We start from the raw sequence: 15,448 nt of genomic DNA, 5'->3' as shown, positions 1-15,448 counted from the left end.
AATGAAACTGTGAGTTTAATCTAGCTTAACATGGTTATTTAATGTCCAGTCAGAAAAAAAACTCCCTGTCTGCTCACTCTGCTTACTACCTATGTATACATCATGATGTCCCTGTGTTTTTTTAGTAACCAGCTGTGAATCTGTATGCCACTGCCCCCACACCATTACCCTGACCAGCTCTAGGTGGAAAGATATCTTAGAGGTCACCCAATACAGCCTCTTCTTTTTATGAGGAAAGTTGAATACGTAGAGAAGTGACTTGCCCAATGCCACACACATAATAAAAAGCAAAGCTAGGGTGGAACACAAGTACTGTTTCCAGATCCAGCCTTCTTTCCATTGGACCATATTATTTCCCTCCTGAGCCACCACATCCCAGAATTTAGGAGCTCCTATCAACTTCCTATGGTTCTTCCTCAATTCTATGCCAGACAAATGTCCAACTTGTGTTCCCTTTATCCCTGTTGATGTGATGAAAATATTTCCCCTTTACTTCTTTCCAGAATCTCATTCCTAGCCCATCACCTTAGTCCTACTCCTCTCCACAACCATATTGCCACCCCTTGGTGTCCCAGCCCACTATGCCTTCTGGAACCTTTAATCTATTGTTAACAAATTTCTCTTCATCTTAGTTCTTGTTACCAGAAATTCTACCTTCTGATACTAAAAAAGAATCCACCAAAAAACACTATCTGGCTACACTCCCTAGAACTTAGTTCTTCTCTCATCTTGCCCAATCCATTGGATCTTCACTGCCTCTTCCAAATTATCCCTGAGGCAATTCCTTCCATCTACCTATATCACTAGATCCTGATTGACCTTATCTTCTGGCCTCAATCTCATTTTCTTCCTCCTTTCTCAAGAACTTTAGCCAAGCCACCCTGGCTCATAATCTCTACTCAAAAAACTACCTTCATATTCAGGGGATCTCAAAATTAATATTGAAGTAACTTCAACAATTCTGGTGTTCCAGTTCATCAACCTCAACTTTCACGATTTCTTCACTCCACCTAAGCCTTCAATCTCCTTGTTCACATCCATAATTGTGTTACTTTCAGATACAAAATTTGTATTTGCAACTCATCTTTGTTCACAGCTGCCTATCTTTCCACTTCTGGCTCCTCTTAAACATAAAATGTTCACACTTATTGCAGCATCAGTAATCATCTCAACCTTTCCCCTGTTTTCCCATTCCATCACTTCTTTCTGGTCTCACTTTAATTCACTTAAGTGCCCTGTATGCGTTTCCCTTGATAAAAATTGGATGAGATGACCTCTGGGGAGCTAGACCTATTATGATCCTAGCTTCCTCTCTTCAATATAGAATCCAGAGCAGACCAATTCAACCATATTCGATTTTCTATCCTTGAAATTCCTTGCTGCCTTGTCCTCTTGTCCAACAGGTGGGTTTACCATACTCCTTCATGTCTACTCTTGCTGTTGAAGACTAATTGAGAAAAGTTATATAATCATAATCATACCAACCAGATCCACAACAGATCTGTTATCTAGTCCCAAAGAGCCACTCACTGCTACACGAGAAATTCTTTTATTTTTGCCTTGACTGACATACTTGCATACTACAACAAAATGGTTATTCTAAACCAGGGATTCCCAAAGTGGGCACTACCACCCCCTGGTGGGTGCTGCAGTGATCCAGGAGGGCGGTGATGGCCACAGGTGCATTTATCTTTCCTATTAATTGCTATTAAAATTTTTAAAAATTAATTTCCAGGGGGCTAAGTAATATTTTTTCTGGAAAGAGGGCAGTAGGCCAAAAAAGTTTGGGAACCACTGTTCTAAACCTTCCCTTTTCTCTTCAAACTCCCTACTACCAATTCTCTCCTCCCTTTCCTCTCAACACAGGATCTTTCTAGGAGTCACATTTCAAGGTGGACATACAAAAAATGGAATGTATACATGAGGGCAACCAGGGTAATAAACTCAAGTTCATGGCCTAAGAGGACCAAGTGAAGGAGTTAAAGGAATGTCAAATTGTGGGGGAAATAACTGTCTTCAAGAATCTGAAGGGCTCTCATGAAAAAGAAAAATTTTAGGTCAGTTCTTTTTGGTTCCAGAAGGTCCAACTAGAGGTAATGGGGAGTTGCAAATGGGTCCAAAGTAGAATAGGCTGCTTTGGGAAGTGGTGGCTGGATGACTATTTTTTGGGTGGTAGAGGGAATTAGTTTTCAGATATACAAGTTAAGAGTGGCAGGCCTCTGAGGTTCAACCCTTCCAAATCAGAAATTCTCTGACACTTTACTGAGAAAATAGAGGCCATCACCATTTCCTACTTTACAACCTAAAATCCCTCTATTTAGTCCCTAATTGCTAAAGTCTTAAGTAAAAGGATGCCTTGTTCCTTGCTAAAGACTGTGGGATGCCAATAAGAGAAACAGAGTCTTAAATAGATGAAAATCTGAGACTCCTCTTTTGACCCCTTTTATGATCCACACCTTTTCTTATTGAAAAACATTATAGCTTCTAGGAAAACTTTAAGTTCTTACTAAATCAGCACTTAATGAGTTAACAGCCTTTTTTCACTCAGCAGAGTAAAGCTGCAGCTGTGGGTATATCTCTCCAACTGCTCCAGGCATCCCAAGGTCACGGAGTGGCAAGCTGAGGCAAAATAACTTTTAGATAAAGCGAGGCTCATTTTTAACCTTGAGACTGTTTCTCATCTGGCATTATCTTCGTAAGAAAATTCTTTGTAAAACTATAACTTTATTGTGCTTTGATGTCACATAATTTGTGTTTCTGCGCAAACGTGAAGTTTCGGGGGGGTTCTTTTGTGTGAAATGAATCTTGAAGTATATATAATAAACTCCATGCTCCTGGAAAGACCAACCACTGTATGTACCCTTCTGATCCCATTCCATCACATCTCCCTCCCATCATGACCTCTTTTTCATTTTCAATCCTCTTATCCACTAGCTAGTTCTCAGTTACCTTTAAACATTCCCAAATTCCTCCCATCCTTAAAAACCAAAATCAAAACCTTCTTTTGACTACTGTCATTCCTCTCTCAAGCTATCATCTTAGACCCAAATTCCTAGGCTGTGTTTGTGCCTGTTTTCTCACCTTTTATGAATTTAACTTACAACCCTCTTTTCCAAAGAAACTCAAAGGTTACCAATGACTTTCAATTTCAACTATTCAATCTAATGGCTTTTTTGTCTTCATTCTAATTGACCTCTTCCTATTAACAGTTTACCTTCTCCTTAGCTTTTAAATATTCTTTCTTTTTCTTAGCTTTGAGAACTCAGCTTTCTACTGGCAGACCTTCTCACATATCTAACCACTCCTTTTCAGTCCCTTTTGTTGGATCACCACCAAATGATCCAGTGATAGCTAAGAGGTACAGTACACAGAGCTATGGACTATGAGTGAAAAAGACCTCACTCAATTCAAATATGGTCTCAGACCACTTACTAGCTGTGTGACCTTGGGAGCAAATGATTTAATGTCTACCTACCTGTTTCCTCATTTAAGAAATAGGAACAATAAAAGCACCTCCCCCCCTTCTAGGGATGCTGTAAAGATTGAAGGAAATAGTTGTAAAGTACTTAATCTACTGCCTGGTATATAGTAAGTGCTTAATAAATGCTTGTTTTTAAAAAAGGTTTCTCAGGTCTCTTCCAGCTCTAGCTAAGGGTGAGCTCTCCTTAGTTATCTCCTTCCATCTTCAGTGTCATACCTACTCCCATGAGTTCATAGGCTAATCTCTGTTCAGATGACTCCTTAATCTATATAGCCTCCCCTACCTCTCCCCAGAACTCTAGTTCACTGCCTACTAAACATCTCCACAGGGATGTACCTCTGACATCTCATGTTTGAAATAGAACTTGTCTTCCCCACTAAAAATCACACCTCCCCACCTCCAGAATTCCCTATACAAAGAGCACTACCGTGCTAACAATGTTTAAGGTTTGCAACCCCAGACCCCTCCTTGAGTCTTCACTTGGCCTCAATTCCATAAGTAAACCAGTTAGCATTAGATAATTCCATAACATCTTTTACATCCACCCCTTTCTGTCCATTCACACTATCCTACTTTAGGCCCTCCTTACCTCTGAACTGAAAAAACCTCCTAAAATAGTCTCCCTGCTCCTACTCTTTCCCCCTTCAAATCCATCTTTCACACAAATGTGAAATTAACATCTTTAAGAAATAGATTTGGGGAGCAGCTGGGTAGCTCAGTGGATTGAGAGTCAGGCCTAGAGAGGGGAGGTCCTGGGTTCAAATCCGGCCTCAGACACTTCCCAGCTGTGTGACCCCGGGCAAGTCACTTGACCCCCATTGCCCACCCTTACCACTCCCTTCCACCTAGGAGCCAAAACATAGAAGTTAAGGGTTAAAAAAAAAAAAAAAGAAAGAGATTTGGTCATGTCACTCCTCTGTGCAAAAATCTTCAATAGCTCTGTACTATCTCAAACTTCTCAGCTTTGCATTTAAAACAATCTGGTGCCAACCTACCTTGCCATGCTGATTTCATAGTCTGAGGTTTTTTCCTGGACTGGATCTATGAGTTCACTGGTGCAGAGTTCAGGAAACTTCCTCCACAATGTAGAATGGCAAGTGTTCTGCAATTTGGGGTCTCTGAAAATTACCTGGGGCTCAGAGAATTTAGACCATCCACTTGCCTAGGGTCCCCAAAGCTTCCTGACTCCAAGGCCAGCTCTATCTATCACTCCATATTCAATGAATGTTGCTTGAATTGACTGAAAGCTCAATAGAAGTCACAAGTTTAATAACAGCAACCAAGAAAGCTAATGTAGTCTGACAGAGCATGGAGAGAGGCCTAGTGAGTAGGGCAGATCCTCTCCCCTAGACCAGAGTTGGAGTACTGTGCTCAGCAGTAGCCACTACATGTTAGGAAGCATGCCGATAAAAATATCCAGAGAAGGGCATCCAGGATGGTATCATGCCATCTGGTAACTGGTGAAGGAAGTAGGAATGCTTAGCTTAGATAAGAGAAGGTTTAAGGGGGAAATGATGTTTTGAAGGACTTAAAGGGGCTATCTTGTAGAATAGAGATTAGACTTGTTTTACTTGCTTTTCTGAGCCTAAATGGGCAGAATGAAGATCAGAAAGTATGGGCTGCAAAGGGGCAATTAAAGATTAAAAATAAACTTCTTTGGGCAGCTAGGCAGCACATTGGATAGATCACCAGGCCCAGAGTCAGGAGAGTCTGGGTTCAAATCTGTTCTCAGACACTTCCTAGTTGTATGACCCTGAAGTCACTTAACTACAACTGACTAGCCCATGTTGCTCTTCTTTCTCAGGACTGATTCTAAGACAGACGATTAGCATTTAAATAAATATACTTCTTAATAACTGACCCTATCACAAATTACTCTGGTAAAGCAGTGAGTTCCCCTCTTCCCCTTCCCCCCTTCCAAATGACAGGTCTCTACTTTAGGCCAAGGCTAACTGATCATTTAATATGGGGGAATTTTAAGAAGAATTTTATTCTTTTATTTATGTACTGGTCTCTTCCCACTCTGAGATGGTAGAAATGAGACATTCTGAATCCAACAGCATTAAAACGTACTGTATTACTGTAAAGAATTTTATCTTTATCTCATTTTTATGTGTTCCTCAATTGAGTCGAACCCAAAAAATTTCCCTATGACAGCTGAGAGCCTCACTACCTTCCCAACCTTTGATTCTACATATCCCTGACCCTCACACCACACAGCCAATCTGATGCCAAGTTTTGTCATTTCTAGCTTCACAACACTGCTTGTATATATCATCCCCTTCTCTCCTCTCACATAGCCACCATCCCTAGTATATATCCTCATCACCTCTCACCTGCACTATTATGAAAGCTTTCTAATTCATCTCTCTTCCTTCCAATCTTTCATGCAGCTACCAAAGATCTCTACATTTATTATCTTATTTGAGCCTCACAAGAACATCAGAAGATAGGGAGGAGGAGAAACAGGCTGAGAGAAGCTAAAAGGCTTGCCCAGGGTCACACATCTACTGTATGGTTCTCTATCACCTCCAGGGTCAAATAAAAAAAAAATCTTGTTAGCTTTGTGAAGCTCTTTAAAACCTGGCCCCTTCCCATCTTTGTAGTCCTCCTACATTTGACAATATCTATAAAACTATGCCCTTCTCACTGTGCTCAACTGGAATGCCCTGGGATTTTTCACTCTCTTCCCTTCCTTATCTCCATCTCTGGACCTCCTTTAAGACTTCTGAAATCCCACCTTTGTCACCTACCTCCATTGACAGCTCCCTTCTGCACAGAGCCACCTTCCATTTACAGTGGATATATTTTCTATGCAGTTATTTATGTTTTAATCCCCCCAGTAGAATGTGAGCTCCTGGAGGGAAGGAGCTGTGTTTTTGCTTTTCTTTGTATCCGCAGGCACTTAAAATAATGGGTGGCACCCTGTACAAGTTTAATTAATAAATGCTTGTTGATTGACTGATTGCAATTTAATCTTTCCCAGTAATAAATGAGAAACTACCTAATGATAAAGGTGTTGGTTTCAGAAGTTTAAAATCATTTTCATCAATAAATATTATAATCTAACAATATTTTAATTGATGACTTGAAAATTTTAATTTTAATTTCTATCTTCTGTTTTTAATAGCATCTTCATTTCTAAACCCATCCATCCCCCTCCATACCCAGCAAATCATCCCTTCTAAGATCTTAAAAAGAAAAAAAAAAGCAATTCAGCAAAACTGACCAATAAACAAATAAGCCATATCTGACAATATCTCTAATATTCCTAATCCCAGTTCCCCATCTCTGTAAAGAAGGAAGTCCATTTTCTCAACTCTTCTCTGGGGCTAAGCTTGATCTTTATCAGTCTAGTACTACTTTAAAGAACTTACCGAGTTGAACTATTACTACTATCATCTTTGTTACGTAGGTGACTAAATCCTTGGGAGAAATTCTCTTTAGGAGATCGCTTTGGACTGTATGCCATCGTCACTGGTGTTAGCATTATATCTCTTTTAGCTATGGGAAGTAAAAAAGCGGAAAAGAATTTTTTCTGTAGAATGTAGATTATTTTATATTAAAGTATTTTTGCGACACTAACCCAAACTTTTTTTCAGGAATTTAGAAGTAAACTGGAAATAAATTGGAAACATTATTAGAATAAGAATATGTCTACTATACAATAAATCCAGGCATCTTCTTAGTTATCACCTAAAAAGGAAATCTCAGGTACAGAACTTCACTGCTCACTTTAAATGTACCTGTAGCTATCCAAGGGAGAAGGTGATTGCTATTCATTCAGTGCCTCTGCAGCCAATGAACAGATGCTTCTGTTTTAATGGCTTCATTTCTTACTTAAATAGAATATTCATTTAAAGTAACCACTAACTTATCTTTTTAAAGGAACAAGAAATTCTCTTGACTTGAGAAAATTCAGTGGAATAACTCTAAGATCATCTCTTCCATCATATTCATGGCAAGTGCAATCCTCCCAGAAGCTCTCTCACTCAGCAAGCTTTTATTGAAGGCCTACCGTGATCACAGAACTCCACCAGTACTTTAGGAGTACCAAAAAAAGAAAACCCAGGTACAAACATTCATCTCTCATTAGGCACAAATCACATTTAACTTTCTTAGGACTCAAGAAATGTAGAAATTTAACCCTTACTTGAAGTACTTGCTTTTCGGTTTGAAGGTGGGAGAGATGATGACCTCTGTGAAGATGAGGAATTATATTTCTTTGATCTCTGATGAGAACCTTTCTCTGGGGACCGATTTCTACTGAAAGTGGCCTCAGGAACAAATCCTACAGTTTGACGGCGACTTAATGTTTCTGTTATAGACAAATGTAAAGAAACCTGGTTTCTATGTTTTCTGTCTTTACTGAAAAGTGGTTATGAAAGTCTTTCTTTCACTTGGCTCTTGTGCTACTGCCCTGGATCCTACTTTTGCCCATAACTGGGATAGAATGATTAACCCATTGCACAGAACAATTCTATTAGTTTAAGAGAAGAAAATGTTGCGAGTGATATATTCCTGTTCCCACTTTACATATGGCAATCAAAGACAAGTTGAGGAGGATAGGCTGCTCTTCTAAAAACACGAATAAGGTATTCGTCAAATGATAATGAAATCTGACCAAGTTAGGCACATTAAGAAGTAAAAGGATATAAAGGTAATAATAAGGTAATTAAAATGTTATTTAACATTTCACTCCTTTCCAAAGATGTCTACTGATGAAGATATGGAAACGAACAATTTTTAAGTATTGCTACACATACTTTATTTCTATCACTATACTATATTATTGTGACTAAAATTTCTTTCATACTATGCTATTGTTTGGAGCAACGAAATATAAGTTGAAACAGAAACTATTCAAATATCCACAAAATATCCACAAATATCAAATATCCACAAAAATGACATGAGTCTTAGTAACCAATAAATGAAAACCATGATGCACACTTTGATGAAAAGGCATAATACTTACATACTTTAAAAATATGTCTATAAATTAAGTCAACAAGACATATTCAGAGAAAAGTAAAGTTTTCATTTGCCTTACATTTTCACTCCCATTAACTTTACTTATGCCCTCTCTTTTTAAAAAAATAACCCTTCCCTTCCATCTTAGAATCAATAGTAGGTTCTAAGGCAGAAGAGTGGTAAGGGCTAGACAATTGGGATTAAGTGACTTGCCTAGGGTTACACAGCTCAGAAGTGTCTTGAGGCCAGATTTGAACCTGGACCCTCCCATCTCTAGGTCTATCTCTCTAATAACTGAGCCACCAGCTGCCCCTTACTTATACCTTTTAAAAAAAAAAAAAGAATAAGATTCATTTCCCAATATTCACTTATACCTCCACTGCCCCACTTCCCCATTCACACTCCTTCATGAACCTTCCCAATAACAAAGAAAAATTTGAGCTGTGTATGACAACAGGCATTATTCCACCCTGCAACAGTAGTTCCTCAAAATTCCCTGCAAAGAAGAGAGAGCTGTGTTTTTCTTTTTTTTCTAAGACTAATATAAATCACTAACAATTCACTTGAGTTTTATAGCATTTGAGTGTTGTCTTATACTTTCTTTTTAAACCATTATCAGATGTAATACAAAAGTTGTTTCAGTTACTCACCTATAAAATAGATTTTAAAGTATCATATAATTACTTACTGTAATTTTACCCCATTACTTGAGGAATTTAATTCCAAAAAAAAGAAATGTAATCTGGAAAAACAAAGTTAATACACAGAAAAGAAAGGAATATTTACTATTTGATGTGTCATCATCCTCTGTTTGTGTGCCCCAATTTTTAAATATTTTTCCTTCTTCAAGATTTTTATAAACTTTGATGATTGATACATCTGAAGTTTCTCTTTCTTTTAAACTTGCTGATGAGTCTTTGAGGGGACAGTCCTTTTCAGGAGGAGTATGATACCTTGAAAAGTTTTTGTAAACACATAAGTAACTAAGATGAATTACTTTGTAAATACCATAACACGGTCAATTGATTATTATACTCAAATTAAAGTCCATTCCCCAAAATCTAACTCTTAAAAGAAACAACTCTTTCAAGATGTTATAAGCAATAAAAGGCAAATGAACCTCTTAAAATGTGATCATGAAAATATCTGTAGCTTACAAAAATGTTTTGCAAAAACCTGAAAAGAGAGCATTTCTTACATATGCAATATTTTGAAGTTGTCCTACCTAAGAGTGTAGGAATCCCCAAGCTGGTTATCCACTAAATTTTCTTGACTTTCTAAAGGCTGGCCAGTAAATATGGAATATTCTGCTCCTGGTATCAACCACTTCCGCCTGCTAACGTCAGACACGGTTGTGTTACTGGAGTAGAAAAACATCAGGATGGTCAAGAAACAAGGTAAAGTGAGGCAGTTTGTTTTTGGTTTTTTTAGTGATTTGTATAGTTTATTCATTTTAATAAAAAAATAGCATTTTGATAAATGAAATTTAAAAATACAGTAACATATGATAGCAAACAAATAAATACTTAAAAGTAAATGCTTAAGGGGGCAGCTGGGTAGCTCAATGGATTAAGAGCTAGACCTAGAGACAGGAGGTCCTACGTTCAAATCTAGCCTCAGACACTTCCCAGGTGTGTGACTCTGGGCAAGTCACTTAACCTTTACTGCTCTTCTGCCTTGGAGCCAATACACAATATTGTCTCGAAGACAGAGGGTAAGGGTTTAAAAAAAAAAAAAGTAAATGCTTAAGACAAACATATTTGCTAAAGAGACTGGACTTCATCGTTCACATTAAAGTAATTGCCAGGAAACAAATTTGTATTTATAAAAAGAGTTAAAGTCCAGTTTACTTAAGACAAAACATTAAAAAATTATAATTCATCAGTTCATTACAAATGTTGCTCTATAGATAACACTGGAGAATTATATTTACTATAGTCTAATTAATACAACAATAGTTATTCTGAAACTTTTTACAAGAAATGTCAAATTTAAAAGTTATGGTAATTTTAAGATCTGGTCATGAATTTTGTCTATCACCAAGTACATAATGAAGAATCTAAGACTAAATCCAGGGTTATATGAGCAAGCCCTCTATTGAAATTTAAACTCCATCTTTTACACTACCCCCACCCCCAAGAGTAAAAACATTGAAGTTCTGATCCTGGGCATAAATCTTATCTTATAATAAAAAGATGAGAGAAATGGAATAGCTTACCTGGTAATGGTTGATGATATTTGATTTTTGGTATTAATACGGAGTTTTGACATATTCTCATGTTCTACTTGCTTGATCTGGGTTTCAAGTTTTGAAATTGTTCTAATTCAAAAGTAATAGGATATATTCAACTACTTTAAGATGCAAACCCTCCCTTTATATTGACCATATTATTTCTAGAAAGTCATGGAAAAGAAAGCAGACCTTATTCTTTGATTATAAGTTTACTATGAAAATCTTGCCAACTTTAAAAAAATGACAGAAAGAGTTAGAAAAAAAGAAAAACAAAACAAAACAAATTTATACAGCCATTAAGTTCCATAAAGGAACATTTCAAAAGCTACATTAGGAGAAGAAAATATTATTAAAAGCTTTAAAGAAGTTTTATATTATACAATTAAGCAAAAAGATCTAATAAAACTGAATATAGTTTTCAAATGTTATTTTTAAAATGAGATGCCATGTTAATTATTAGAAATTATCTAGAATTGTTTTAGTGGATATGAAAGTCTTCAAAAGTAAGAATTTAAAAGTAACATTTATATAACACCTACCAAGTGCCAGGCACTATGCTTTGTGTGAATGGAATTAGCTCACCCTCATTCATTTGTTCAGACTCTAGTCACCAGGAATAATGTCACCTCAACCAACTTAGAATTAAGAGGGGAGGGGGAGGTCTGTTACCCACACGTGATAATAAGTAACAAATTAAAACCAAGGGACACACAACACAAAACAGCATTGAGACTGCCATTTGTCCACTTGAAATTGGAGGTGGATGCAGGAAGTGACAAAAGATGCTATCTTTTAAATATGATGATAACTTCATGTAGGGGGAGTTGGGATTTTGAACTTGGTGTAGAAGGATCTCTGGTGAGACCTCAGACTGCTGCCCTTTGAACTGTCACGTGGGTAAATTAGGCTGACTCTCTTTCTCTTCCCTTGGAGTTTCTGGAGGCTCTAGCCTTAAGGAGGCCTCTCTTATTGGAGGAGGCCTTATGGCTAGAAGCGTTGTGGCTCTCTGCTGGGGCCTCTAAATACCTACCTGGTTCGGGCCAGGGTCTAGGCCAGAGTTCTCTCTCTCAACTTCCCTATCTTCAGCCTTCCTAATTGTAAATAAACCACCATAAAAGTCATCCTGACTTGGGTCTATTTTATTTTGAAATCGAGTTAATCAATTTCTGGTGACCACACCTTAAATACCTAGTTTCCCCTCTTACATCTTACTAAGCACTTTGTGAGGGGGTGAAGGGATAAAGGTAGGAGGATTGGAGGAAGGAGAGAGGAAGGTAGAGGAAGGGAAAGGAAGGTAGTGGTCCCCAGCCCTGGCAGGGGGAAAATGACCAGAGCCCTCAAATGAATGATGAGAGAGCAACTTTAGGGATTAGAATAGCTAGGTTTTATTTAAATTAGAAAAGGGAAGTTCTAGGAAAAACTAGGCTATAGATAGAAAGAGAAAAAGGCACCGAGAGAGAGAGAGAGAGAGAGAGAGAGAGAGAGAGAGAGAGAGAGAGAGATCTGGGTAGATGGTGTCAGCCAGCCTCCAGGCTCAAAAGAGCAGAGCAGGAAAAGGCGCCAAACCTTCTCTTTTATACTTTCTCTGACACTTTCCACAAAGGAAGTGAGAGGTGTCGGGAGAAGTTGTAGCAGGGAGCCCTGGGAGACGTAGTCTCCCTGGGCTTAGAGCAATTTCAAATGACACAACTTTTGTAAAGACTACATAAGTTTATAAAAAATAGACTTATAAAGATTATCTCACTTATAACAACCCTGGAAAGATAAGTGCTATTATTATCCTCATTTTATAGATGAGAGAACTGAGGCAGACAGACTCAGATCTTCCTGACTCCAAGTGCAGGACTATCCACTGAGACTCTATTACCTAGTATTTTACATGAAGCTTCCTTTTAAACCAAAATTCATCATCTTCCCAGGAGAGAGCCAGTAGTCCAATTCAACTAGTGTAAATTAGTCAGCTAAATGAACTTCTTTAGAATGGAAAAGAATCCAAAGTGTCTATATTATATTTTTTCAGTGGGCCTTAATTATATCATGTGGTATTGTGAATTTCTAGGACATTTTTATATTCAAAACTAAGTACAAAATAAATTTCTAAAGTAAAATATTAATGTTATTTAGACTTCCACAATAATGAACTCTGTTCCTCACAACTGTAAGAAGGGAAAACTAGATATTTAAGGTGTGGTTGCCAGAAATCAATTAACTCAATTTCAAAATAAAATAGACCCAAGTCAGGATGACTTTTATAGTGGTTTATTTACAATTAGGAAGGTTGAAGATAGGGAAAAGTTGAGAAAGAGAAACTCTGGCCCAGACCTGAGGTCCAAACCAGGTAGGTATTTACAGGTCCCAGCAGAGAGGCACAGAGGTTAATTAAACATGGCTTCTAGCCACAAGGCCTCCTCCAATAAGAGAGGCCTCCTTAAGGCTGGAGCCTCCAGAAACTCCAAGGGAGGAGAAAGGAAGTCAGCCTAACTTAGCCACGTGACAATTCAAAGGGCAGCAGTCTGAGATCTCACCAAAGATCCTTCTACACCAAGTTCAAAACACCAACCGCCTCCACCGGAAGTTACCATCATATTTAAAAGAGAGCAGCTTTTGTCACTTCCTGCATCCACCTCCAATTTCAAGTGGACAAATGGCAGCCTCAACACTGCCCCAAAGGGCAGTCCCTTGGTTTTGATTTGTTACTTATTATCACATGTGGGTAACAGACCTCCCCCTCCCCTCTTAATTCTAAGTTGGTTGGGGTGATATTATTCCCGGTGGCTAAGTCTACACAAATGAATGAAGGTAGGCTAATTCCATTCATACATTACTGTGAAAAGTCTTGAGTGCATTCTTCTTTGGTAGAACAGTAACATATTTTTAAAAACCCTTACCTTCAGTTTTAATATAGAAAAGTGGTAAGGGCTAGGCAATCAGGGTTAAATGACTTGCCCAGCATCACACAGCTAAGAAGTGTCTGAGGCTAAATTTGAACCCAGGGCCTCCTAGCTCCAAGTCTGGCACTCTATACACTGTGCTACCTAGCTTGTCCAATGATAAACGTATATTAATCATACTTAGATAACTAATATTGTGACTTTAGATAGTGATTAAAGCTATGCCTATGGAGGGAAGGAGAGAAACAAGCAAAGAACAACAGAGAAAAATGTACACTGTTGTGGCAACAGCTATACAACCATTCTATAAAGTTCATAATCTCAAGCTAAATTCCACTTTAACTTTTCATGTCTTCTGGAGCTGCCAATAACAAAAATTTTTACACTTCAGCGAAAATCTCATTTTTATATGCTGAGCATGTAATTGAGAAGTATTTGTTATAATAGGATAAAAATAGTACCATATTTACCTTTTCAAATCAGAAATCTGATTATTTGCATCAAGCAATTTGTTCTCAGTTGTATTTAACGTATCCTATGGAAAATAAAGGAAATTTAGATAACTTCATAAATTTAGATAATGATATAGATCAGTGATGGGCAAACTTTTTAAAGAGGGGGCCAAAAGAAAGGAAATGCTGCTCTGTCAGTCTGTTTCTAAGGCAACTCTTTCAAAGTTTCATTGTATTGTATCCTACTCATTGTATTTGTCAGATTAGGAATAATGTTGCATGGGTGAATAGAACATTTCAGGGGGCCATAGTTTGCCCATCACTGGTATAGATAATTAAGTACTTCTTACATTTTAAAATTTTTATTAAGTTAACACTCTAACATTTTATCAGTTTAAAATGCAAATTATATAATTCTGCAAATTTGGAATCTTTCACATAGCTACTTCAGACAATTCTGACAAAAAATAAACATAGTCTTTGCCCAAATTATATGTGAACAGCTATGGGACTTACTCCATCAATCAGGTAGAAACCACCTAATTAGAAAAATGAATAAAATATAAAAGCTTAAATTTCCTTGTCGTACTATCTACAAAATGTAGTCCTTGAATTTAGCTTCAGTGAAAAACTCAGTCAGCAAACAATTGTGTAGGAGATGGGAGAAACTATCCCCAAAAACTGATCTTGGAAAATAGACTCTTTATAGAGTGTTCTATTATTATTTTAACAACATATGGCACTTGATCATTTTTCAAAGCAGCTTCCCATCTCATCTAATCCTTACACTTGTGAAAGAAGTGAGGCATTATCCCCATTTTGCAGATAAGGAAACAGATTGAATTTGCTCAGGGTCAAGGAGTTATTTAGGGCTGGAGCCAAATCCACGGCCCTCATCTCAACTCAGTTAAGTGCTCTCTCCACTATTCAAAATATAAATGATCAATCTCTACCTTTATTCTTTCATGTTGTTTTCCAAGGGATTGATATTCTCCTAGAAGCTACAAGAAAAAGAATAAACTTTACCATCATATTATCTATCACAAAATATCACAGACCTACACTTTGTAATCGGCCAGTACCAAAGTAGATTTTCTTCCTCACAATAAGCTACACATACAAATTTTTACACACTACAATGAAGAATTTCCAATTTTTAATAAAAATATTCATATAGTTATTTCTTAAGAAAGGAATCTGAACAATTAACACAAAAATAAGCTGTCAACAAAATTCTTTCAAATGTCATGGTAAGACAGAAATAATGGACTTCTTTTGCTCAAACCAGAATAAACCTAAAGTCTTAATCAAATCCAGTTATGATGGTAGACTTAAAACCAATCTCAAGTAAAGTAAAATGACACAGAAAACTTAAAAAAGGAAAAAAGCCAAGAAATTACAAATTTGCCAAAAAAAA

General features: G+C 37.3%; 1 protein-coding gene across 1 annotated transcript in view; it reads right to left on the bottom strand.

Annotated features, from left to right (window-relative positions):
- The window catches only part of MPHOSPH9 (M-phase phosphoprotein 9), a 71,706-nt gene that overhangs the window by 9,849 nt on the left and 46,409 nt on the right, over nucleotides 1-15,448 (bottom strand). The window contains exons 13-20 of the mRNA XM_044673189.1: nucleotides 14,985-15,032; nucleotides 14,050-14,114; nucleotides 10,674-10,775; nucleotides 9,681-9,815; nucleotides 9,242-9,408; nucleotides 8,553-8,556; nucleotides 7,635-7,789; nucleotides 6,859-6,985 (exon numbers count right to left, since the gene is read on the bottom strand). Coding sequence (XP_044529124.1) covers nucleotides 6,859-6,985; nucleotides 7,635-7,789; nucleotides 8,553-8,556; nucleotides 9,242-9,408; nucleotides 9,681-9,815; nucleotides 10,674-10,775; nucleotides 14,050-14,114; nucleotides 14,985-15,032 — 803 coding nt within the window. The remainder of the gene's footprint in view (nucleotides 1-6,858; nucleotides 6,986-7,634; nucleotides 7,790-8,552; nucleotides 8,557-9,241; nucleotides 9,409-9,680; nucleotides 9,816-10,673; nucleotides 10,776-14,049; nucleotides 14,115-14,984; nucleotides 15,033-15,448) is intronic.

The sequence above is a fragment of the Gracilinanus agilis genome, chromosome 1 (assembly GCF_016433145.1).
Source record: "Gracilinanus agilis isolate LMUSP501 chromosome 1, AgileGrace, whole genome shotgun sequence".
NCBI lineage: Eukaryota > Metazoa > Chordata > Mammalia > Didelphimorphia > Didelphidae > Gracilinanus > Gracilinanus agilis.
The sequence above is the reverse complement of the archived record's forward strand: the minus strand, read 5'-3'. Positions and strand labels throughout refer to the sequence as shown.